Source organism: Seriola aureovittata, chromosome 22 (genome assembly GCF_021018895.1).
Source record: "Seriola aureovittata isolate HTS-2021-v1 ecotype China chromosome 22, ASM2101889v1, whole genome shotgun sequence".
Lineage (NCBI taxonomy): Eukaryota > Metazoa > Chordata > Actinopteri > Carangiformes > Carangidae > Seriola > Seriola aureovittata.
Window position 1 is genome coordinate 15410782 of NC_079385.1, and position 26903 is coordinate 15437684.

At 42.3% G+C, this 26903-nt stretch overlaps 2 protein-coding genes across 3 annotated transcripts; one reads left to right on the plus strand and one right to left on the minus strand.

Moving 5' to 3' along the window:
- Nucleotides 1–505: 505 nt before the first annotated feature.
- On the minus strand, nt 506–21556 carry golgb1 (golgin B1). 2 transcript variants are annotated; one of them, XM_056367246.1, is made up of 20 exons: nt 19704–21556; nt 17980–18058; nt 17417–17608; nt 17191–17304; nt 16851–17015; nt 16622–16744; nt 15747–15860; nt 14766–15471; nt 14593–14669; nt 13457–13517; nt 7174–12259; nt 6661–7072; nt 6291–6524; nt 5364–6200; nt 4992–5185; nt 4705–4864; nt 4197–4297; nt 4044–4115; nt 3118–3208; nt 506–3002 (listed from the first exon to the last, which is right to left on the minus strand). In XM_056367246.1, exons 2-20 carry the CDS (start codon nt 18046–18048, stop codon nt 2865–2867), a joined length of 8946 nt encoding a protein of 2981 aa, XP_056223221.1. In that variant the 5' UTR covers nt 18049–18058; nt 19704–21556; the 3' UTR covers nt 506–2864. The 2 variants fall into 2 exon arrangements, with proteins under 2 accessions (XP_056223221.1, XP_056223220.1); XM_056367245.1 differs by having other exon boundaries at nt 16851–17018.
- Nucleotides 21557–22743: 1187 nt separating this feature from the next.
- Nucleotides 22744–26733, plus strand: guca1a (guanylate cyclase activator 1A). Its single transcript, XM_056367899.1, has 4 exons — nt 22744–23262; nt 24879–25028; nt 25111–25204; nt 25800–26733. The coding sequence occupies exons 1-4, from the start codon at nt 23065–23067 to the stop codon at nt 25925–25927; spliced, it is 570 nt and encodes a 189-aa protein (XP_056223874.1). The 5' UTR covers nt 22744–23064; the 3' UTR covers nt 25928–26733.
- The last annotated feature ends 170 nt before the right edge of the window (nt 26734–26903 follow it).

Below are 26903 nucleotides of genomic sequence, written 5' to 3' on the forward strand. Positions count from 1 at the left end.
CAGTTCATTTCCCTCCAGAAAATTTCACATCCTGCATGAAAATCTGAGATACACTTCATTTGAAGTTGTAGCTGAGCAGTTTACTAATTTACTATTTTCACTTCCATGTTGACTAATAACTCTGACTAGCAGCAGTTCACAACATAGATTATCTTTTAATTCTGTACCATGATCATTGATTATTGTTGCAAAACCTTTTATTATTGACTTGATTTATATTATTGTCCAAAGTGAAATCTCAACTTACACTTAGAAATATCCTTTTATAGAAAGCTTTAAAAGTGGTAGTGTGTTTATATAATTCTTTCTCCCATAAAGAGAAGCATTTTAGTGTTTTAAAGGCCAGCATTTAATTGTGTGCATTTCAAAATGTTACAGTATGTCACTATTTCCCTTGACTGGCATAAACCTGAGCTTCACATTAACTATCAGAGGTTGCGATGACCAAAAGCACGGTCAGATCAACAGCCTTTCCATTCATCAGTGTTTGTTTATAACGCAAAAATCAGTGATTAAACCGTTTATTCTTCAGTATTTCACAGATAAAAGGAAAAACAGTGTTACCATTTGCTGAATTGAAATTAAAATTAACTAAAATTAATTAAGAATTATTTTTCTAGACACATAGATGAGTAAATAATTAATGCTTGACAAGATCGGTCCCTGATCTAAACCACCAACACTTTTAATTACATTTTATTTTTCTATACAGCCCTTTTAAACAGTTATTTACAGCTGTGTGTAAGATGTGAAGAACATTAATTTAGAAAGACGTGAGTACAGAGTGATTCAACAAGAGTGTAGATAGTGGAGAATTTGACAATCTCAATTTAAGATGAATAAATTATGCTACATCAGAGTAGTCTATAATGGGATGGATATCATTTTAAAACAGCAGTCTTCCTCCTCTGGAATGAATCCACACTGTGGTTACATTGCACCTTAAGGCAACTTCATCTGCCATAAAAACTACACAGCAAACTGTAAAATCTAAATCTGTGCAACAGAAGCATGGACAGGGAGTCATCCTGGACATGAAAGAGGGAAAACCCACATCCAGCCGACATAGATGATACAGGTACATATGTACAAATAATGTGATTTATATAAGAGGACAGTAAAAGACAATGAAAACAACAAGAGGAATGTGTAAGAACAGAAATTGCACTGTGCTCCGTTTTTGTGCATTAAATGAGTAGAGGAGGAAGAGACTGGACTATAACACCACGTCCTGAACCTCAAGCCATCTTAACAGAACAGGTCAACTTTTTGGGAAATGCACTTATTCCCTTTCCGGTGAGAGTTAGATGAGAAGATCCACACCACGCTCATGTTTGTCTGTTAAATATCAGGCTACATGAAGCAGCCGGTTAGCTTAGCACAAGGACGGGCAATGGGGAAAATCTGTTGGACGGAAGAAAGTACTCTTTCATTTCAACTTAAGTAAAAGTACCGTATTATCAGCAAAATGTACGAATAACTCTCATCCTCCTGTGACTCATATCTGATTATATCTGACTTTATTAGATTGCTAATACAGATGCATTAAGTAGCATTTTACTGTTGTAGCTGCTCCAGGTGGAGCTGGTTTTAACTGCTTTACACACAGTTAGTTTAGTCCAGTGGTTCCCTACCTAGGGGTCGGGCCCCTCCAAAGGGTCACCGGATAAATCTGAGGGGTCATGACATAATTAATGGGACAGGAAAGAAGAAAGAAAAAAACAAAAAACAAATTTGTGATACAAAAATCTGTTTTCAGTTTTTGGAATATTCTCTGATCTTTCACTGTTTTCAGTGAAATTGTGGATCATGTTCCTGTTTGGGCCTCAAACCGTTTTTTAAATGAAATCATCTGAGAAGTTTGGAACTTTTAAACTCTTAAAATACAGTGTCTTATGTTTTCCATTTAAAATCTCAGTCTTTAATGTAACATGTAGTGATAGCTGTTGGATGAATGTAACGGAATAAAAAGCACAATATTTACCTCTGAGATGTAGTGGAGTAGAAGTATGAAATAGAAATAGAAATACTCAAGTAAAGTACATGTAACTCCAGTACTTGAGTAAATGTACTTAGTTATTTTCCACCATGAGAAACAGCTACCCTGGCAAATTGTCGTTTTACACGGAATACACAAATTAGACGGTAACTGCTAATTAGTGAGATTTAGAGGTGCTTTTTTTGTAACCATTTGACAGAACCAGGCTGGCTGTTTCCCCTGTTTCCACTCTTTGTACTAAGCTAAGCTAAGTAAGCTAGCCTTATATTTAGAAGACAGACAGAGATATCAGTCTTATCAGTCTAACGGTCTAACAGTAACACGGTAACACTCTCATTTTGGACATTTCCCTAACATCCCAAAAAATTTTACTTAGTAAAGTAAAGTAACCCTTTTATATCCAAATCTAAAGGCACACAAACAGCACCATCTGCCAAAATATTTGATTACGAATCGCCTTTATCTCTCCCCCCCCCCCCCCCCTAAACTGCAGGTAAAAGGGAAAGGAGGAAAATTTATAGTTTGTCCCTTATGTCCTCTCAGGTTGGAAAAACCTGTCATACACACTCAAAGTCACACAAGATCAAAATGAATAAAATTAATGATAACAGCTCCTTAGATAAATCTATATACTTTGGATAACAGTTTAAGTCCTGTAAAGTGCGTGTATGTGTGTGTGTGCATGTGCGTGTGCGTGTGTGTGTGTGTGTACAATAACCTTCCCACCCTTTAATTTATTACAAGTAACAATATAAAACATATTGATGGCTTGGGTTAGGTCAGTGTCACATTTCCATTTTCTCTCCCCTCCTCTCTCTCTCTCTCATGTGTCTTATCTTTCAGGGTTTGTCAGGGGGAGCTGGTTTCAGAGGTATCCGCCCAGACACAGCAGCAGCAGGACGTGCACAGTGAGCAGATAGAGGCTGAGCAGCAGAGGGGTACGTTGGCGAGAGCAGAAGGCCACTCGGAGCATCCGCATCAAGCCCGGGCCACCTCTCCGAATCTGCATGAGTAGAAACACAAGATTGCAGGAAACATTCGCATGAGTCATGAGTCTTTATTATTACAGTTATTAAAGTTGACAAATTAGCTGGTACAGGACATTAGTGGAACCTTACTCGAGTTACAGCTCCTTCCGGCGGCTCGATAAAGACAGCAGTCTCTGAGTGATCCCCTTCTTGTTCAATGTGCCATTTAGCCTGGCTGTGGCTGATAATCAGAATAAAAACAGACGTTAGCTGTCAGATTCTGTTGATTAAACAAATTCATCAGAGCCCAAAAACGGACAAGATGAATTATAGATGCAGATAAACTCAAGAGAAAGCATATGACAGCACTCTTTGCCAGCTGTTTTCACCTAATATGATCCTTAGTCTCAACATTATACAATTAGAAAAATCTAATTAAGGCCAAATTAATAGTCAACGTCTCTAATAACATCAACATGTGGAAGAGCAGCATGATACAACATGGAATATGAACTGGAGCCTAAAGTCATCACATGCAGTCTTGCCATGTGTACTGTGTATTTATAGAGTTTATGGTACCACTTTTATTTTTCATGGTTTTTGTTATAAACGCTTGATGCTCATGATGTATAAAGTTTTCTAGTTTTATTCCTTTACAAGCTGCTAACAAATCGCTGACATATCATCACACATCTTTCAAGCTGCAGTTATTTATCATGCACATCCAGCAGACACAGAACAACATTAGGATTCATGTTTGTGTCCAGGTGACAAATCTAAGTCCATTATTCACTCTCCTTTTAGCTCAAACAATCAACTCCTGAGGGACGTATCAGGCTCCTTCGCTGCTAAATGCTTCACTTTGTTCCCCAGCGAGTTGACAGACTGCGTGTCTGTAGTTTGGTGCTGGGGCAGGCAGTGTACAGTTTTTTTTTTTGCTGCTCAGCTTTGATGAGGGAGGTTAGACCGAACCAAAATAGTAAAAGTAAAATTGGGCCAGAAGCCCCTGAGCTTTGATTTCCCTGCGCATGACCAATAAAGTTTTTATCTCTTTTATCACGTGTCATATTTCATACCGTTTGAGTCTGTCCTGTGTGACCATCAGCTGTTCCTCAGCAGCCACCCTCTGCTGCGTCTCTTCATCTAGCCTGAAGCAGAGAAGGTAAGTAATCTGTAAGCTACGTCCTGCCAGTTTGAAAAACTCTGCTAATGCGTGATCCATACTTTACCTCCGCTGTAACTCTTTGACCTCAGCTATGTAGGCGTGGCTGTCTAGCAGGCTGCTTCGCTCCTGTGGGGCTCCGGGAGGACTGTCCACTTTGTCTGTGCTCTGTGGGAAAATAATGACATTGTGGAGATAATTCACATTAAATGCAAAATCCTTATCCTACCTCTTCTGATTTTATAGTTTTTATGATGCTTTCAGTGAGCCAAGGTTCTGGATCAAACTAAAATACTTCTAACACCACTTACGGTCCAGTTTTTTATAGCCAATGTGCGACATGATCTGAAACTATAAGCAGAAGAATGACACAAATACTGACAGCAGCGGGCTCCCTAAGAGGGGCCCAAGATAAATCTGAAATGCCACTAGAATAACTTTAGATTAAAGGGATAAGAAGGAAAGTTTTTGTCCAGAAGCTGCAAGTGCTCATTTTAAAAGGCTAAAAAGGTTTGGAACCACGTATTTAAAGAAAGTGATTTAGCAACGCCACTATGCACAGAATATATCGCTACCTCTCTCTGATAGTGTTCCTGCTGAAGTTTAGGCTGGTGAGTACGAGCTTCCTCCAGCATAGCGGTGAGTTGTCGCAGTTGTTGGTCCCTCTCTGAGAGTGTGGCGAGGGTCTGCTGCTTCAGCTGCTCTGCTTGAGCCATCCAGTCGATTCGCTCCAGCCTGACACACACAAAACAAACAAAAAAAAAAAAAACAAGACACTCAGACTCACAGACAATAAATCAAAGATTCCTTTTGTCAGTTTGCCCCGTCAAAATCACACTAAAATGCCTGTGGTGTGTCTCACCTGAGTGTCTCTGTTTCCTGCTTGCCCATTTGCACCACATTCTCCAGCTGTGTTATGACACCCAGCATGTCTTCGTTCTTGTTCTTCTCCTCAAAAAGCTCCTGGCTGACTTTAATCAGCTCTCCTGCTCCCAGCCGAGCCAGCTCCGATTTCTGCTTCATGAGCTCAGACGTTTGTGTTTGAAGCTGCTCCAGCTGCACAAAAGGAAGGAAAGACAAGAAATATCCATAAGAAAATCCATAAAAAACGACATGTTTCTATTAATAGTTTTTGCATTAATAGATGCAAACCATTGCAATAGTTTGTTTTGAACTCTTGTAATATGTGTGTTTAAGATTAAAATATATCTTTAGTGTCAGAAACGACACTCACCAGTCTCTCCCTGTCATTTTGAAGGGCTTGTAGTGCATTCTTCAGGCCCCACACTTCTCCAGTAGAGCCTCCGGGGCTGCTCTGAGTTGCAGGGCCACCTGCTTTGCTCATCTCTTCCAGCTTCAGGCTCAGTTCCTGGGCCTTGTTTACTGCCTGCTCCCTGCTGTCCTGGAGGGAGGCCATGGCTTTAGCGAATGACTGGTTCTCTGACCTCAGCTGCGTCGAAGCTTCTTTCTCCTCTAGCAGCTTTTGCTCGACAGCCAGCAGGTCTCGGGCCAGCTCCGCCACCCTCTCCTGGGCGCTCTCAGACTCTGTCCGCATCACACCTCCCTCCCATCGCAGCTCAGCTAGCTCTTTGCTCTTGCTGTCCTGCTGTTGTCTCTCCCTTAATAAAGTCTCCTCTAAAGTCTCTACTTGCTCTCTTGCTGCCTGCAGCTGCTCCCTCAGCTTCTCCACCTCTGCACCAGGAGCATCTATCACCTGTGATACTGTCCCACTATCAGCAGCCTGACGAAGAGTCTCCCTCTCCACTTTCACTGCTTCTACTTCTGCCTCTCCGGCTCCACTCACACTCTTTAACTGACTTTCCAATTCCTCACGCTCCCTTTCTAGAGACGTGATCCGTTCTCTCTGAGCTGCCAGAAGCTGTTTATGTTGGGAGTCCTTCATGCTCAGGACCTGGTTAAGTTCATCACGATAGCCGTGAAGCTGAGCGGACAGCTTTGCCTTTTCAGCGTACAGGTCGTCTCTCTGGACCAGCAGAGAGCGCAGCTCTTCCTTCAGGCTGTTGTTCTCCCCTGCCGCCTCCTGGATCAGACCATCCTTCTCCATCATCACCTGGCGTGAGACAATACAGTTATACTGGCCACTAAGAAAAAACATACAAGTAGTACACATGTTACAGCCATTTGTTTGTTTGTACATTACCTGCAGGTGTTTCTCCTCCAGCTGTTTGTACATGTTGAGGACTCTGTCTCTGTCATCCTGCAAGGAGCTCATGGCCTTCATGAAAGAGTCCAGTTTGGTTTTTCGGTTGTTGCTCTCTTCCTCTGCCTTTCGCAGTTTTTCTTCCAGGTCCCGCACTTCTCCTCTTCTCTGCTCCAGCTCCCCCTCAGCTTCTTGTGCTCGACTGTCCGCCTCCTTTCTGGCCTCGTCAGCAGCCTGGGAAATAAAACACACATGAATGGCGAAGAATTTGTTAAGAATATCTAAAAGCTGCAATTATCTCTCTATTTAAAAATCGATGAAAGGGAAAAACAATATATATTATGTTCTGTAATTGAATAAACGTTAATACCTGAGCAACAGCTTGTTCCTTCTCCCCCAGCATTTCCACTTCTCTCCTTTCCTTCTCATGTAACTCAGTCTGCAGACTCTCTGTCAAGGCCTTAGAGGACCGCAGGTCTGTCTCCAGTTGCTCCACGTTCAGGCACAGCCGTCTCTCTTCCGCCTCCCTCTCCCTCAGCTCAGTCCTGGCCCGGTCGACTTCACCCTGCAGCCGACCCACAGCCTCCTCCAGAGCCTGGACTCGGTGATGAAGACCCTCCAGCTCATCTGTAAGTGTATGGACTTCATTCTGTGCAGACTGCAACTCAGCTGTGGTTTCTTGAAGCTTGCTCCTCTCCTCCTGGAAGGCAGCTTGACTCTCTCTGACTTTCTTTTCCTCTTCTTCCAGTCTCAGCTGCCAGGCTTTGTCTGCTTTTTCTAGTCTAAAAAACAAACAAACAATCTTGTGAGTTTTAAGATAAAAAGCTGAACATAATTCATCCAAGGAAACGATGAAATAAGACAGATACAGAGAGGATTTTACCTGTCCACAGAAAGCTGAAGTTCCTCTTTCAGTGCAGTTTCTTTCTGAAGCTGTTCTGCCGCCTCCTTGGCTCGTGTTTCAGCCTCCCGGACTTCAGCCTCCTTACCCTGCAGAGCATCATTAAAGCGAGTCTCCCACTGCCGGGTCTCGTCCAAAACCCTGTCCCGGTCATCTTGCAGTGAGGACATGCAGCGTGAGAAGGCAGCTAACCTGGCCAGAGACTCGTCTAGACGCGCTTGCATCTCCTGGGCTCGTCTCTCAGCTCCCTCTGCGATCTCTCTTGCCTCCAGGGTGGCCTCCTCTTCCTTTTCCCGTTCTCTGTAGGCCTCCTCCAGTCTCAGCTCCATCTCCTTCAGTTCAGCTCCCAGTCTGAATCTCACAGAGTCCAGGGTTTGCTCTGCCTCGGCTTTCATCGAGGACTCTTTCTGCTGGGCGCTCTGTTCTAAAGTTGTTTTCTCAGCTAAGGCCTCGCTGAACAGTTTCTGGACCTCATCCAGTTGAGATTTACAGCTAGTCAACTCTGCCTCGCTCTTTTTCAGGTCCTCTAGAGTTTTGGAGCTCTCCAGCTGGGATTGTTCTAGTTTGCTGTTGAGCTCATTGTGGCCGAGCTGTAGTGCCTTAGCTTCCCTCCCCAGCTCACTGATCCTCTCCTGGTACTGGATGCTGTCCCTCTGCAGCTGTCGGACCTCCAGCTGCTTCTCCCTCAGCAGTTCTTCCAGCTGACGTGCTCTGCTCTGGCTGCCTTCTCTGACCCTCTGAGCAGATCTCAGCTGCTGCTCCAGCTCCCGCTGCTTACCAGACTCTGCTTCAGCTTCAGCTCTTTCTCTCTGGGCTTGCCTCATGTCCTCTTCCAGTCTGGACGCCCGGTCCCTTTCGCTCTGAGCCTCGGCTTCCAGTTCAGCTCGCTCCCTCTCCAACCTCTCCACCTGCCGCTGAAGGTCAGCCAGATGCTCCCGGTTGTCTGCCGTGTCTTGCTGGTAGCCGGCGATGCTCCCGTTGAGTTGGGCCAACTGGTTCATCAGACGCTCCTCCAGGTTGTCTTTCTCAGTTTCAAGGCTTCCGAGGAGTTCTTTGAACTGAGTTTCCCTCCTCGAACCCTCTTCAATCAGGCTCTTTTCTCTCTCTTTGGCCTCTTGCAGGCACTTCTCTAGAGAGGCCACAAGAGTCAGCCTCTCTTTACTTTCCTGGAGGTCTCGCTCCAGAGAGGCCAGAGCAGCACTGAGCTCAGCCTCCCGCTCCTGCCACAGTTTCCTCTCTGAGTTAACAGCTGCCTCCATCTCTTTTATTTTATCCTCTAATACATTTTGAACACTTTCAGTCATTTCTTCCTTTTCTTTCTCCTCTGTGGGCTCTAAACGTGTTTCTGGTGCAGACACTGCAACTATTTGGTCATCTGGAGTCTCCTCTGGAGTTACGGGTTTTTCTTTGTCCTCATACCGACTCTCCACAGGCTCTGCTTTGGTAATGATTATGTCAGATTTCTGGGCAGTGACAACCTCTTCTACAACAGCTGCAGAGGTAAGTGTTGTTGCTTGAGTTTCACTGTCCTCTTTCTCTCCCATTTGGGCAACTTGTTCCCTCAGTTCTTCAATCTCCTGCCCTAAAGAGTCTCTCTCTGCTGCTGTAGCATTCAGCTCAGCTTTCAGAGCCCCCAGCTCTTCTTGAAGTCTTTCAGCTTCAGCTTTCAGACGCCTGTCCTCTCGTTTTACTACGGACTTCTCCTGCAATTCTCTCAGTCTCTCATTCTCCTCCTCTAACTCCAGAATCTTCTGCTGCTTTGTTTTTGCAAATTTTCTCATCTTGTCTTTCACTGTATCCACCTCTTTCTGCGCCTCCTCTGCCTGCCTCTCCGCCTCTTGCCTTGCAGCCTCGTGTGTCCTCACTCTGGACGCTAACTCCTGTCTCTCCTGCCGGGCAGCTTCGAGAACCCGTCTCACTCGCTCAGCCTCGTCGCTCACGTTTTCATAGGACTTGAGCAAAGTCTCGTACTCATCCTTCATGCCTTGAACCTTTTCCTCCCATTCTCTGCTCACCCTGGAAGCCTCTTCTTTTGCCAAGTCCGCTTCTCTCTTACAAGCATCTTTCTCATTCAGTATGCCTTCCATGGCCAGTTTGAGGCTTTCGCAGGATGACCCAAGGCTTTGGTTCTCCAGTAACGTTCGATCGACCTCATCGATCAGTTTTAGTTTTTCCGCTCGTAGCTTCTCCAGCTCATCTTCTGCCGACTTCATTTTCTGCTGAAGTTCAGCGACGAGCTTCTCGGCTGAGGCTAGTTGCTCCTTCTGGGTCTTATTTTCTTTGAGGACCTCTTTGCGAGAGATCAGAGCGGCCTGAAGTTTTCGCTGAAGCTGCTGAATCTTTGCCTCGCTGTCTTTTTCTTCCTCTTGCTTCTGTGGAACCTCAACCTCCAACCTCTGGGTTTTTTCCTGCTCAACCTTTAATTCTTCCTGTAAAGACGTTATTAACTGATCCTTCTGAGACACCGTGTCCTGCATCGAGTGTATGAAGGAGTTCTGCTCATTAAGCTGCTGACTGAGCTCCACTATCTCGTGGTTCTTGTTGTCGAGGAACTGCTTGAAGTCTTCCACCTCAGCCTGAAGAGTTACAATGAATGATGAGGAATCTGCAGATGCTGCCATCTCTGCTTTTAAGGTTTCGGCATAAGACTCAGCTTGGTGATACTTTTCTCTCAGATCATTAATTTCCTCTGAGAGAGCATCGATCTGTCTTTCCTTTTCTCTTAGCGCTTGTAGCTCTTTGCCCAACTCCAGTATTTCAGCCTCCTTCAGCGACAGATTGGCGTGAGTCTCCTGCAGCTGCTTCTCTAGCTCTGTGTTAGCCTCTCGCACAGTCTGGATCTCCTCCCTGAGAGCTTTCAGAGATTCCTCCATTTGTGCGGAGTGGACGTCGGACGGCTCTGCAGGAAGCTGAGTCGGATAACTAGTTTGTGGTTGTGATGAATCAGGCTCAGAGGTGGTAAAATCCACCCAGTCCTCCTGGACCCAATCCCCTGCTGCTGCTTGCTTCTCCACGTTTTCAGCCACTTGTTTGGTCTCTTGATGAGACAGGTCCTCTCTCTCTATGCTCACTTTTTCTTCCAGCTCTCTCAGCTTAGTAAGAAGGACTTCTCTTTCTCCGCTCCGCTCCTCAAAGCGTTCCATCAGCTCACTGTATTCTTCTTTCTGCTGCTTCAGCTGTTCCCGGTGGTGTCTGTCTTTCTCTTTCGCTTTGCGGATGGTGTCCTTGCGTGATTCTTGAGCATCCTGAACCTTCTTCTGGAGCGTTTCGCACTCCACTTCCAGAGAGGCCACTTGGGATTGTAACGCAGTTGTTTCAGAAGAGGTGTCTGATGCGTGCTGACTGTTTTCAGCTTCTTCACTAAGCTTTTTATTCAGGGCAAGCGTCTCATCTATGACTTGATCTTTTTGGCTAATTTTCTGCTCAAGAGTTTCTACTGTTTCCTCTTTGGATCTTAAAGCTTGCTCGAGCTCCAGCAGTTTAGCCTCCATTTCTTGAATCTCCTGTCCTCTAGTTTTTTCTTCGTCTGGAATATTTGCAGCACTTTCTCCCTTTGCCACCTCATCTTGCTCTTTCCGTTTTTTTGCTTCCGCCTCAAAATCAGCAACTTTCTTCATGAGCTCTTTGCGTTGCACAAGTGCAGCCTGCAGCTTCTTCTTTGTGTTTGTTAGTTGTGTCTGCAGCACTCCTTTCTCCTTCCGTAAGCTACCGAGTTCATCATCTACATGAGCAGCTGAGTCTTCACCGCTCGCTTCCTGTTTCTCATCTCTCACTTTCTCAAGTTCCACTATCTCCTCCCTCAGTTTATTGACTTCACGGTCAATCTGGAACTTCTCCTCTTCTACTTGAAGGAGTTTAGCAGACATGCTGTCGTTGAGCTCCATCATCTCTTGCTCTTTCTGGCTGAGACGAAGCTGTAGCTCACTGATCTCTGAGTCCTTCTGTGACAAAGACTCATTGTTGAGATCTGACGTCTGGGAATATTCCGACATGCTGTTTTCCACATCTTGCAGCTTCCTTTCAAGCTCAGAAGAGAGGAGTTCTCTGTCCTCCAGCTGAGCACTCAGCATCCTGGCCTGACCCTCCTGCTCAGAGAGAGCTAGGTGGGTTGTTTCCAAGTCGCTCTGCAGGCTCTGGATCTTCTGCTCCTTGGCTTTAGTTTCAGCGTTCAAAATGTCCAGCTGTTCTTCTAGAAGCTGCATTTCAACACTGTGCTTCTCCACCACTGAGCTACTTTGCTGGGAAACCTCATTCAACTCCACTCTGACTGACTTGAGCTCCTCTGCAAAGTTGTTGGCCTGGGACTCTGCCTCCTCTTTGGCAGCAGTGAGGGAGTGGGTTTCTTCTTCCAGACTCTTGATTTTCTCCTGTGACTCTGCAGCTGCCTCTTTGAGCCTCTGCAGCTCTGCTAAAAGTTCACTGTACCTCCTCTGGAGTTCCTCGGCTAAGGCCTGAGCAAAGACCTGTCCAGAGGGCACGATAGCGTCTGTGGAGGAAGAACTCTGTTGGGTTAGATGAACCTGAACTGTCTCTCGGATGATGACAGAGGAGGACTCAACTTGAACTGTGGAGGTTTCCTGCTCCATGCTCGTCGCTTCCCAGGACTGCAACTGCAGCTGGCCAAAGTCCTGCAGGATGGAGGGCCACTCCTGGCCTCCATCTTGATTCACAGCTTCCAGGAGGGTCCAGCTGCTGTGGGCCACCTCTGAATCACTACTGGCTACCATCTCGTCTGAGGAGGTCCCTTTGGATTCTTCTGGGGACTCACACTGGTGTCCAATAAGCTCTGGGCTGCTCTCGTTATCAGCAGATATGGAGAGGACAGAGGTGTCCTCAGCCACTAAAGTAGTCTCTTCTTCTTGTGTATCCTCCATTAGTTCAGGAAGAGCTGCAGAACTGTCATGGGGGGCTGTACTGGCATCCTGATCCTGGTCTGGAGTCTGATCGTATGTTTCACTTGATGTGACTTCACTGGAGCTCTGGTCTGTAGCCAGTCTGAGGGATTCTCTCAACGCAACCAGCTCACTGTCTTTTTCTAGTAGCTGCTGCTCCAGTGCCAGTATGTTTGCTGTGGAAGAGAGTCATAAAGTAAATAGAAAAAAAACTATAGTTTTAACCAATGCTTGACACAACCGGAAGAAAATCTGATCAAAACCAACTATTAATGTGTGTAAGTGTCAATACTAAGAGGGATCTCAGAGAACCATCTGTTCTGTGTGAAATATTATCCCAGTCACAGTGTAGTACAAACAACATCAATAACTGGTGTGCGCTGCTAGAGGAATATATTAGTGTTCAAAGTTCATACAGTTAGTCTAGCCTGTCAAACAGAAAATCAATATTCAGGCAGGCAAAAATCACTCCTGGAAACAGAAGTGACTGCTTTATTTATCTTGGACAGTTTAGTTTAAGACAACTGAGAAGAAGGAAAAACACAGTAAGTTAAGAAGAATCTATCCTATGTTATCCTGAAGTAATATAAAATTATCCTTTATATAATTTCTTTCTTACATTAAATATAAAAACCAACCACATGGTCACTTTACAGAGCCCAGGGTGATTTTAGGAGATTTCCTACAAATATGAGAAACACAATTAAAATAAAGCTACATGCTCCTTTTACTTTTATTACATTAACAAATAATTATATTAACAATTTAATACGGACAACATTTTATTTTTTTTAAATCTCTGAATTTAATTTCACACTAAACGTGTATTTTATACCTGGATTATAATTATTGATGCATCAGTGAATAGCTTGAAGTGAGTGAATCACTTAAATGTTGCAGCTGGCAATGTTGGAGCTAATTCTATCTCCTTAAACTGCTGAGTAGCTTAATCAATAGCAATGCATCACAGGGCTGCAACTTTCATTACAGATTAATCAGCCCATCATTTTCTCCTATGACTGATTATTGGTCCAGTCTATAAATTGTCTGCCTGTAACAACTTGCCTAGAACATCCATCAAGTGTCTTGTTTTGTCTGACCATCAGTCCAACATCCAAAATGATTCATTTTACAATGATATAAAACCAGAAAATCCTCACATTTGAGAAGCTGGAACTAATAAAAGGTTTGGAAAAATGTTAATCAGCTAATCGATTATTGCGGCTCTAATTCATTGTAATGTATTTGTTGATTATATCTACACATATGGGCCTTGTGCATATTTGTCTGTGCATTTGTTTTGGAGATGCATGAATGTATTTACTGTGAGTGTGAGCGTATTGATGCTCGGGTCTGTTTCCTGTTTTTTGTACCTTTTTCAGCGTCAGTTGAATCCTGTGCCGACGGTTCAGGCACATCATCTCTTTCACTCAACTGAAAGGAAGAAACAGAACTGTGACTATCTTCTGAAGATAGACAGGACTGAAAGTTGTCGTGATTCACTAGAGAAACATCCTGTGTAAGTAGGAGTGAAAACAACAGTTTTTAAAAGCTCTGTGCAGCCTATATGACGATCTATATCAGCTGTATGTAAGGCTGCAGTGTGAGGTGAAGGTCGGCTCAGACAGTCAGTCATAACAGTGGATCACTGCAGAAGGGATTAGACTCACTTCCTCACGGGTCTGTCTACTGTGTGACTCAGCTTTTGTCCTGTCTGACACTGACCAGGATCACCTGTCCAGACACAGGTTGCGACCCTGACCTGGTGCAGAGGATTCGACCAGTCATCACTGACCTGCTCTCTATAGAGAAAAGGCGACTCTGCAAATTGTGTTTTGATATTTAAGCAAAAGTAGAAATGACGCAGGTGTTTGACTTTGAAGAGAAACTATTAAGAGCTACTTTTACTTTTTATACCTCAGCTTATACTAAGCTTCAGGTCCCACATCCTCCACTTCAACACCTTTTTAATCATATAAACAGAGACACAGAAGAAGAGAAACTCGGTACAAAGGCACAGAGAAACTTTGAAGTTTAAGCTTTGCAGAGACGATAAAGCTTTTCAAGTGTCATAGAGCTTATTTAGGAATGCCTTTTGAAGTTTATACCTCAAGTGAAACAGGCTGTTTACATCTGAGGTTAAGCAAGTAGTAACTGCTTAGAAAAAAAAAACTTACTTCTGTGTTTTTAAGCATTCTGTGTTTAAGACCTCATTTACACCTGACACTAATATGGAAACTGTAACTGCACATTATATCTGGATGAGGAAAAATCCATGTTAACGCAAGGTGTAAATGCGTGCAGAACGCCAAGTTAATTTGCATGTAGAGATCTGATCACAATGCAGGAAGAATGGAGATCATGTGAAAGCTTATTAACACCAGGTGTAAATCCTGTGGATCAGATGTCAGTATTTCATTTCTTTATATAGCGTGAAGATAAAACAAACAGATTATCCACATAATGTATCCCGCCACAGATCACGTGTAAATGGGGCCGTAGTACTGACCGTTACAATTTGCTGCTCCAACTCCTGGATCTTGGTAGCGGCCTGCTCTTGGTCTGTCGTTTTTCTGTCAAGTTGTTCTGAAAATCATATAAAAATGTCAATACCTTGATGAAAAGCATTAGTTTTGACATTAGCACACTGAATCCAGCAAACAACCAGGTAAATGCTCTTACCCTGAAGGGATTCCATGGTGTGGGTGAGCTCTGCACAACGTTCCTCACTCTCACTCCGTTTGTCTTTCAGTCTTGTCAGCTGGGTCTCAATCGACTGCACAGTGTCCAGGAGCAGGGAGAGGTCAGCGGGGACGGGGTTTACCTCTGCTGCTTGTGCATCATCTAGAGCCAGAGTTTGCAAATGCCTCCAAACTTCAGCCAAGGTCTCACTCTTCTTCTTGGCATCCTCCTGCTCCTCTTTCAGCAAAGCCAGCTCTCTTTCTAGTGTATCAACTTCTGACTTCTCCCTCTCTGAGGCGTCCTGGCCGGCATGAACGGCTGCCTCTCTCATAGATACGAGTTCACTTTCAAGCCGAGCCATTTCTGCCCTGTCTCTCTCTGAAGCATCATGGCTCGCTTGGATGGTTGCGAGCTCAGCCTCTTTCATCAGAGCCAATTCTCTCTCCAGTCTGGCAACTTCCATCTTCTCCTTCTCCAGAGCCTCCTGACTAACAAGCCCAGCCTCTCTGAGGGAGACCAGCTCGCTCTCCCGCCTCGCCGCCACCTCCGCTCTCTCTCCTTCCTGAGCCTCCAGGCTGGTTCGGAGGGCTGCGAGTTCTACGTCAGCTCTGCCGGCCCGCTCGGCCCACTGCTGCCTCTCCTCCTCCCTCAGCTTCACGGCCTCGGCCAGCTCCTGCTCCATCTGCCGGAACTGAGCAGTCAAGATCTGAGCACGCAGAGGGTGAGGAAGAGAGAGAGAAAGAGGATGTGAAGGATACGAGTGGGTGTGTGTTGTGTGGCTCAGCCAAACAATGAACAATACTGACATGCCATCGAGATCTAGGGCGTGTCTTGTTTGAACAGTTTTCTTTTATTTATACAGGACAAGTATTCATTCCACGTGGAGACTCTGTAGATATCTGGCAACATGTGGAACAATCTCTAAAACAACATTCTTTTAAAAAGGAGCTAAAATGGCATCTAGTCCAACAGGATCTTTACCTGTTTTTGCTGATCAGCACTGCTCACTTCCTGCTGCAGCATTTCCAGCACTTGGGAGCGAGATTTTAAGGACTCCTCAAGCTCTTCACAACGTCTCTGGGCTGCGTTCAGCGCCTGGGAACGATGAAATAACACAGAAACAGTTATCTACTGTTCAGCTGCTTGATAACTTGAAACTTTTGTGTTTGTCCCCTGGAAATGAATTAACAGTCACCAAAGTTTAATTAAAATTTGGGCAATTTTCTTTCTTTAGCTTAAACCATTTTTAAAATAAAGTTTAGTTGTGGTCCATGGGCTATTTTGAGAACAAGTTTCTCCCCTTTTTCTGTTAAAAGGTGTTTTTGTCCAAATGGAGTGTGGCTCTTTGGGGCGTATTTGTGGTTTTGGCCTGTATAAATTAATTTGACTTGATTTTACTATATTGTCTTACAGGATAATGACATTAAAGTGTCATTATTAAAAACTAAAACATATTTTCTCCACAAATAGAGTCCTTCTTTCTATTTTTTGATGTTGCTGTATTTGTTCAAACAATCAACAAGAGCTCAAATGACAGAAAGAGAATTAATTGGCAACAATTTAGATAATCGATTAATAATCTACGTCATTCTTTAGGTATAAATGCCAAAATTTGACTGGTTCCAGCTTTTCAAATGTGAATATTTGCTGAATATTTGGGGATTTTTACTGTTAAATAAAAGCAATTTAAACATGTCAACTTGAGCTCTTGAAAATTATGATGAGAATGTTTTGATCAAATAAATAATTGTTTCAGGTAATAAAAAGTAGATAAATAATGACAATAGTTGTCAACAACTATTAAAGAATAAACCATATATTAAGGAGTTATATTGACAAACTCCTGGCTCTTTCACCTGCTGAAGCTCGCCGTCATTCTGAGACTGTGTTGTGACCTTCATCAGCTCCTCTTCATGTTTCTGGATCTGCTCCTGGAAACGAACGTCCTTCTCACAGACCACCGCCTGCAGTTTCTGCAGCTGAAAACAAAAACACAACAAATTATCCACACAGAACTTTTCTCAGTACATTTTAAGTCGTTGGTTGTTCAGAGAGTATGACTAGATGTGATTACAGCTATGTCACCTGCTCAGCGTGGGCAGATTCCTTCTCTTGAAGGAGCTGTTCGGTGGCCTGGAGCTGTAGTTTCAGCTCCCTGCTGTTGGCCTCCTCCTCGCTCAGCTTGTTCTTCAGATCTTGGAGCTCCTCCTCGACTGCAGAACCAGCTCCTGTGAAAGAGCTGTCTGGGCTCTGCTGTAGACAAAACAGACGGTCAAATCAGATAAGATTTTGATTCTTAGTTTGTGGTTAACAAGTGGCATGTTTTATTCTGCATAAGATCTTTTTTGTTAAAAGCAACCGATAGAGTGATTTGTAAAAACCCTACAAGCACAACACCGGCTATTTCTGCCTCATTCAAACTCACTGTGCCTCCTCCTGATCCTTTCAAATCAGTTATCTGTTTGTTGAGTGAAGCCATCTTAGCTTTGGCCTGCAGTTTGAGTTTGGTGAATCGAGCCTCGGCTTCTTCCTTTTCATTCTATGAATATGAAGAGAAAAAAACAAAAAAAGCAATGGTTACCAGTCAGAAAAGACGTTGACACGTTTTGGAGCAAAGTTTTGATAGCAAACACACACAAAGGATTATTCACCTTGAGCTGTGCATCTTTGTTGGTCAGCTCTGTGTCCTTTTGGACAAGCTGGGTGTCTTTGTCTCGAATGAGCTCCTTCAGCTGGACCACCAGTTGTTCCAGGTGAGCCAGCCTCTCCATGGCCTCCTCAGGTGCCTCAGACTCCACTGGAGCCTGGCCCTCAATGGCAGGGAGCTGAGGCACCAGCATACCCTGTACAAGAAAACAAATAAAGGTCAGTTTATTCATCATTGTTGGTCTGAGACGTCTGCAAGAATCACCCAAACAAGTCAATCAAGTTTATTTTTCACCTTGGCTCCGAGTCTTAAAATGTTTTGACAGAAAGTCTGCATTAAAGAATTACACCAGCATGACATTTTGAGCTATTGGCCATAGGCACATAAAGATTTTCTGTTCTGCTATAAGATCTCATCTTGTCTTGATTTCAAAAGCCGACAATTACTAAAATCACCTTCTTTCAAATTTGACCTGACATACAATCAACACATACTTATTTAGAAGCAAGGGATACAGTTGGCAAAGCTGCTCATTATAATTCTTTATAACATTAGTTGCCCTCTCACCTGTGGGTCTCCATCTGGGGCCTCCTCTCCAGAGAGCTCCTGGAGGACTGTGGCCAGACGGCTCAACATAAAGATGGCACTGTGAGTGGGGGGAAAAAAACTGAGGTTAAAAAGCTTCAGCGCAGACTAAAGTGAGATGTTTCTGACATATATATACAGCTCCTTTGCTGAAGCTGCACAAGTCCAGTTCGGTATTTCAAAACCGTTCTGCAGTTGGCAACTTTCTCCAGTGTCCTCCATCAATGTTTGGCCTCAGAATATTTTTAGCTGTAGGCATGAATTCATAGTTATTTATAGTAGTATAAATGCAGCCTGCAGTTAAACCTGTCTTATATCTGTAATGCATGGTGTCTGATATGTACACTTGACCTTTCACAATGTCTTTGACAAGTACAGCTCCAAGTGCCTCCTGACACTGATGCTGAATGACACGTCCTATGAAGATGTGAATATACACACAGTCCCAAGGACATGTATTTTACTTTTGTCTACATGCAAGCAGTGGCTGGTTATATGACACAGTTTTATAGATGTGACATTGAAAGTTCATTATTGACCTTGGAGACAATCACCACTATAAATTCCCTTCAGTAGCTGCTGTCTTCCTCCAGAGATGAAGGTGAATGAAGGTCAAGAATGATCGTTCGATATCAACTTTCCAAGCCCTTAACGTGCTCAGAAAAATAAAAATTTGAATGCTCAAGAACAGCTTGTGGTGAGGTGATTATCCGTCTATTTCATGGCATTACCAATCACCACAGCTGAGACAATTAGTCAATAAATCAATTAGATGATCAAGAGAAGGATAATGAGCAACTACCTTATAATTAATTAATCTTTTAAGTAACTTGTCAAGTGAAAAAAAATACCAAATGGTTCCAGGTATCAGTTGTGAACATTTTGTTTTATGTAGTAATAAATTAAATATCTTTTGGTTATGTAGTGTAGTGTAGTGTGGTAGAGTAATTTTATATCATAGGCCAAATGATTACTCAATAAATCAAATAATATCCAGATTAACCGGTTATTAAAATAATTGTTGGACAAATTACATTTCAAAACACACTACAAACTGGGCCTGAAAAAGGTGAATGAAAAGCAGGATTTTGACAACATAGTACGTTTTAATATAATAATGTATTTGGTCAATATGTATATTAAGTTTTTTTTTTATATATATATTGTACGATAATATTACAGATTTAAGAAGTGGGTTTTTTTAATAATCAGAGAGAAACAGAAACACATTTTCTAACATTTCTTACTTTTTGCCCCTTGTCCAAAGCAACACATTGTCAGAGACCCCTATCTGCTGTTCTCCAAGCCTAGCCGAATTGAGCCGAGTCTTTCCGAACCTGTAGGACACTCCACTGCGGCTGCGTCACTCTTTTTGTGAACAGCAAAGATTATACCTAGCTAACGCGAAAATAGACGGCAAACTTTCCCAGCGGCTGGACACCTATATCCTCAAAGCACAGTAGACACATTTGAAGATTAAGAAACGGTGCCGTGAACAGGATGCCTGGTGAAAACATCTGCTGCTTACTCTGACTGTAGTTTCCACGATACAGTTAAGTTAGCTTAGCCGGCTAACGCCAATAACTCGTAAATAAGGAGCGCTTCTTTAAAACCTGCTCCGCTGAGTTTCTCTGCTCAGTGCATGACAGCTCCGAGGTACAGCCCTGCGAGTGGTGTATTTTTAAAACAAAGGACCTTTGACTCACCTGTGCGAGTGCTTCCCAGGTAAACGTATCTGGTTTTTATTTGATATTTTTCCTCGGATGGATTTCTGAGCATAGCCACATCACCAAACATTCCCGGAAACAAAACTTCCTCTGCACTGATTGGACAGCAGGAATCTGCGTATGTAAGGGACTGTCTGCAAATTTCCCTGCTTCGAATCCATTCTAGGGAGCATCGGTATAAATATATACACTACAAGAAACGAAAAATGAGCACCAACTAAAAATACATATAATTTGACCCTTCACCATCTGGAAGAACACAGAAGGAAGTATAACGATGGCAGGACATGACCAAAGAGTCAACCTGATCATTAACCATGGAAGGCAGCTGGGGAGGAGTCTGCTGCTACTCTTCCACTACACCACAGTGTTTGTGGCCTTTGTGGGACGCAGTGTGCAGTGGATGGTGGAGGCTGTGAGGTGGACCAGCCTGTTTGCACGCTACACGGTGTCAGCGTTTGACTCCATCTACAGACATCTGCACTGGGGGAAGAGGAAAAGTGTCACTGGTGGGGCCAGAGAGATCTGTACGAGCTCTGATATGGAGCCACAGTGACTTCACATATTATAACTTTGTCTGACAGTGTTTTATTGGCAAGATGCCAATATGAGACAGCAACAAACAGTAGACTAAAGCTGAGGGGGTTAACTTTTAGAAACTGAATATGAAGCATAAATGATGCTTGATGATCAATGAAAATGAGGCCTTACTGAAGTCTGAAATATTATAGCTTTTTACTTTTTTAAGCTCTTAAAACATAGCTATTTGTTACATTGTTAGTCTTATTAGTGTTATATTTTTATGTATTGTTATTTGTACATTCTATGTTTTGTTATCATCAGGAAAAGCTCTTCCAAAATGTTGGAAACTACATTTCGGGCTATTTGGTAGACATAGCCTGTCGCTGCCATTCATCCCTCATACCTGTTTATATGACTGTTATGCAAAAGTGTCACAGAGTAATGCAAACTACAGTAAAATATGATGGAAGCAAACTGTATTTAGAACTACATTATTGCACTAGAGAAGGGGCAGGATCGAATTTTTGATTGAACATTAAATGAAGAATACATCATTGCATTAACAGCCAAATTTATTTTTTTACATCTGTGTCTTTGAAGTATATACAATATGTAATTGTACTGTAATGTGTTTTTTTTGTTGTTTTTTTTGGCAAACATTGGCCAGTTCCTCTTCTGCTCAGACATGAATGAATGATGAGCCATCACACTGGCTAGACCAGTAAACTGTGGAGGTGCTGCATCCTGTGGTTTTTCTGTTTTTCTGAAACTATTTCTTCTGTTGCAAGTTTTAAGGCCAGAAGGAAACACACTTCTTTCACACTTCTGCTGAATGTATTTCAGAGGCAACTAATATCAGATGTTTATCATTCTTGGAATGTCGATGTGAGAAAAAACAAAAAGTGAATTATTGCTTTAAAGTGACCCACAGCTGCATTTACTAATGAAGTTTTTATTTTTACTTTTGTATTATAGATATATTTTCATTGTTCATGCATTTAGAGTGAAATTTAACCACTGACATATTTATGTTTCTTTTTTATTAATCAATGATAGCACATTAGCAAGTTGTAACAATGCTGTTGCCATTATTAACTGCATTCATAGCTGCTAAATACAACTAATACACTTACGCTTTCAAGTATATTGCAAGATTGTTGTAACAAAGGAGTCATAACTAAGAGATCCAATGGTGTTTCGATGTTAATTTCAAACTGTAAACTTTGTTCAGTTAGTGTACCAATCAGCCATGGGTCAAGCCCTCCTGGCTTCAGACTATACTATCCAAATAAATTTCTCTACAAACTGTCTTGTAATTTTTTTTCTTCTAGTTTTGTCCTTGAATCTTTGCATTACAAAAAAACATTGCAAACTATCCATCACAATTTCCAAGGCCCAAGTCCAAGGCAACATCTTCATATTGCTTGTTTTGCCCAAGCAACAATCCAGACCCAAAGGGAATTAAGTTACCTATCACAAAAGATGAACACTAAAAAATATTAAAAAGTGACTTAAACGTATGAAATCAATCATCAGAATTGCAGATTAATTTTCTGTCCATCAACATCTGTTGAATATTTGAATAATCACACACACCTCAGGAAGTACAGTCAAATGTAAAGTTACAAGCACACAAGACGATTCAACAGACAACAGGTAAACAAAATGTGCAATATTAAAACTTTATTTGGCCTTATCTTGTACCCATTGAAGTTTAAATACAGCTAAGGTGAATTAACTGATCTGACAAGTGGTTTTAACCAAGAGCAAGAGAAGAAGTTAAACATTACAACTATATAGAAAGAATCCAGTATGTAAATTAAGTCCATCTTAAAACAATTGTCAGGTGTCCATATGTACATTGAAACAGCTTTTGGTTGCTGTAATTGTTCCTTCTGTCCATATTGACCATTATTGCTAATGCACACTCAATGTAAATGATGGGGGACAAAATCCAGTGTCAAAAATGTATTTAAAAGTTTATCCGAAGTTAAAAAGAGGTGTTTAAAGTTATTTTTAGTATAAAAGACTCTGTGTTTCCATTGACAGTGTTTTCACTGTTGAGCCACAGCAGAGGGATACTTCCAAAAACAGAGAAATTTGCACTAAAAAGGCCAAAGATTTGGAAGACACCCACTTGGTCTGACTAATTTGGTCGGCTGCAGCTTCAGGACTGTTTAATTTTTATCCCACATCACTTACTTTGATGATTAGATCGAGCAGAATCTGTTTCAATGTACAGATGGAAACCTGAGTGTTGTTTTAAGGCAGACATGAGAAACTGTGAACCTGTCCTTTAAGCGTGTAGTTGAGTTAGGGTTGTGTGTTTTGTATTGTGCTTATTCTTCACTAAGGACATTAAAGCTGGACCACTCATGTTTCAGTGCAAATGCTGAGCAAAGTGTATCCCATCAGCTAAGATGCATGATTGTGTTGGAAGTCCTGTGTCTCCATGTGAGGGATGAAACCTGTATTGTGTTTGTCAGCACATCTCAGGGTAAACGTGGGCAGAGGTGGAACAGGCAACCTGCCCTTTTAATGGGGGGGATTAGGCCGATCATCTACATGTTTACCTGGATTACAGTCAGCGATTACACCAAAGGAGGACACAGAGGGGCGTGGATCACCTCAACCCCAAACACAGACGGCTACAAAAGGCCCCCACCAGCAGCTTCTCTCACCATAAGTCCCATCGTTGTGTGACTGTGAAGAGGGATTACCTTCGCTTCACAGTAGACCAAGTGGGCTGAGAGGTTTGTGCACCAGCTGCAAACGGCTCCAGATACCTTGTCTGCACACACGCTCAGGTGTCAGAGACATGGGTAACTCAACAGGAAGCACCGTGGACGACCTGCAGGCGGTGGAGATGCACCTCTGGTACAAGAAGTTCATGACCGAGTGCCCCTCGGGTCAGCTCACCCTGCACGAGTTCAAGCAGTTCTTCGGGCTGCGAGGTTTGGACCCAGAGGCCAACGCCTACATTGAGCAGATGTTCCGCACGTTTGACATGAACAAGGTAAGATGATGCATTTTTTAACTGCAAAATTAAATTCAAGGGGGCTTTTCCTCGACTGTGGAGTGTGACAGTGAGAGGGTGTGATGGGGCTCTTTCTGAAGCCATTCCTTATTAGGGATTTACAATATGTCATGTTTCATTTTTGTTAGCTGGCTGTTTTTCCTCGAAGGTATTGCCCTTTCATCATCAAATTGTTTACATGAACTTCTATTTTTTATTCTTATTTCTTTTGTTCTTTATCTAGTAATGATGTTACTTAAAGTAAGTTTTTAAGAACCATAAAAATATCTAGTCAGTGCATCAGCGTCCTCAAAATCTCTTTTAAGTGTTTGGAAGAGATAGTTTCTGTTATAGTTTTAAATGTTATCTTAAATGTTAATAGTGGAAAATGTCCATAGTGCCAATTTAAAATAGCGAAAAACAACAACGCCAAAGAGACATTTTGAAAAGATATTTCATCAAATCCTGACACTGCAGAGGCTGGAACCAGAAATATTTGACATTTTCACTTAATAAATTGACTTAATCATTTAACTGATTATTAAAATAACCTCAGATCAATTGTTTGCAGATCAACTGACTAAATGTTTCAGCACCATTTACAATTTTATCTAAACTATGAAAAAACATAATAAGCAGCCCTCTAATACGCAGTACTTTGGACAGATAACAGATTAAGGATGTAAAGATGTAAATAATGATGATTTTCATCATCAGTTATACTCTTTTTTTGTTTGTTTGTTTTGATTAATCATGTTCTCTACTGTCAGAAATTAGTTAAAAAATGCCCATCACAGCCTAAGATGAAATCTTGCATAAAACAGTCTGAAAGGAAAAGATATTAAAATCTTTGACATCTTTGAAAAGTTAAAGTGTCTGAAATCATCACATTTGAGGAATTAGAAATAAAACATTTTAGGTTTTTTTGCCAGAAAAATGACTGAAATGATTAATTGGTTATCGAAATTTGTTTTATGTCATCAAGTGATTGATTCATTGATGTTGATGGCTTGTTGCATGATTGTCAAAGTGTTTAAGGTTCGGTTTAAAATTCTAAAGCAGAAAACATAACTCTTTGACTTGCTGCCCAAATTGAAAAACATCTTTTTCATTCAGGGTCACATGTTCACTGAAATATGCACAAGCACTCAGGCAATGTTGCGACCTCCCAGGACCAGCTTGTACCCCATTTAAGAGCGTCTTTGAGTGTGTGTGACAGGGTCATGGCAGGATGTCTGTCTGAGACCGTCTATATTTAGTCTCCCCCTCAGCTCACAAAAGGCCATGGTAATCTTTATGCATGATTTAAACTGTGAGATTATCTCTGAGACAATGCTTTGATGCTAAGATTGTTGCCTGTGTTGAGACACAGACAGTCCCTGCAGATAATCCCCCGCCCTGGCATGCTTCACTTCACACAGATAGCTTTTGGAGTTGAGATGAGGGGGATCTCTTTCAGATGAAGGATGGGAGCTCTGGTCGACTGATTTATCACTTTGAATCACGCTGGTTGAATAATAAGTAGATGGTCATGCATAATTATTTTTTTGATGTCTGATACTGTTTTGACAAGGAACAAGAGAGTACAAATCTCATCTCCCTGCTTGTTTCTGCAGGACGGCTACATAGACTTCATGGAGTATGTGGCAGCTCTGAGCCTGGTGATGCGAGGAAAGATGGAGCACAAGCTGCGCTGGTATTTCAAACTTTATGATGTGGATGGAAACGGCTGCATCGACAGACACGAGCTCCTCAACATCATAAAGGTAAAGTATAGCATTCATCTTCCACAATGCATTTAAGTCTTGGCCTCGACGTGGCAGACTGATTTTATTCTCTTTCCTTCAGGCCATTCGTGCAATCAATGGGAATGAAAATCAGGAAACAACCGCTGAGGATTTCACCAACAGTGTGTTTGACAGGATTGATATAAATGGAGATGGTGAGTGTGTACTGGCGCTGTGCGGAGACAGAGATTTTAAAAGAAATCGATGGTGGGTGGAGAGTGTTTAGACATTTATCTGCTCCAGTGCTGTCTTTGAGTCAGGCAACACAACAAGCATAGACAGAAGATATACTGTAGGTGGCCGTTTAACATAATAAAAAAAAGAAAATCCACAAAGCTTTACAAAAGATGCAAGTAAGACACTTAAGGATAACTCCATCCATTTTACACATCAGTCTGTTTAAAGGTCTTATGGAGTGAAAAAAGTTGCATCAAGTCTTCTGTGGCAGCAGAGGGAGCTGCATCAAGTCTGAGTGTCACTAACTAACTTGTAACTGTTGCTGTGTCCAAAATCCAACAAGTCCTCCAACTAATCGACCTTATAGGTTGTTTGTCCCAAACCCTCTGATGTCACCCAAACCAGCATTTCCTGAATTAACACTCCTATGAAGACAGATCAGCTGCAGATAACCTGTTAAAAATCACTGTTGAAAAATAAATAACTAAACCTTTTATAGTATGGTGACACTGTATCACTGGAGTATTCATTTGCTTTTATGTTTGTAATTATCATCTTTGTCTCCTCCAACAGGCGAGCTTTCCTTGGAGGAGTTTGTGGCCGGTGCTCGCACTGACACCGATTTCATGGAGGTGATGATGAAAAGTCTGGACCTCACCCACATCGTGGCCATGATCCACAACAGGAGGCACAGCGTTTAGGGTCTGTCCAGTCCGATTACCTCCCCCTCATACGGGGTCTAACCCAAGAGCTTCAGTACGTCACCTCTGGTAAAAAGGTCATTTATAAACCGAGATTGAATCCAGTTTAATATGATGACAGTGAATTGTTATCACTGATATTTAACATTTTTATTCTCTAAAAGAGTAACACACATGCACTTTAAATGCACCTGGATGACTCAGTCAACCTTTGCAGACCAATGTCCTACATGATGCTGAGCTCTCCCAAAGCCACGTTTGGCACAAGGGATGAAACTTCAGATGGCCCACTTACCCTCAGATACCCCCATGGGATAAAAGAGAGAGGTATTTGAGTAGAGTGGCAATTATATGCACTCAACTATGCTTTCCAAATCCTTTTTTTTCTGTCTGAGTCCCTCTGCATAAAATTACTCAAATCTCTATTTAGCCGTTCTTGCCTGTGGGGTTTACGGGAGGAAGCTGAGACACTCCATGCTAATTCGATCAAGTCCCTGGCTGGATACAGGAACAGGTGAAAGTTTCTGGAGAGATTTAGTAGTATGCAAAATAAAATTCTCAAATGTTTACCTTTTTTATGTTTTAACTTTTTTTTTAATGTTTGAAATAATTTAAGAGGAGGCAAAAGGCAAACTACTGGCTTGTGGTTTTGTAACAAGTGTGTGTGGGTGTTTTTTTGGCTGAGTGATTTGCTTCCAATTCAGCATTAAATACAGATATAGATTACCTTTGTTATGTTTGTTGGCGACGCTCGACTGGTGCCTTCTGTTGGAAGACTGCAGAATGTGTTTTTCTCAGCTTTTGCTTATTTGTACAATAAAAACGAACACTTAAAATCAGCTGTGTAACGTTTCTGTTAAATGTTCTGGATAAGTATTGCAGCTTCTACACAACATTCAGTCAGCTGTAGTTCAGCCTGACGCATCCCATCATCCCTCAGGAAATGTAAAGAGTACAAATTTTAAATCTGAAGAAC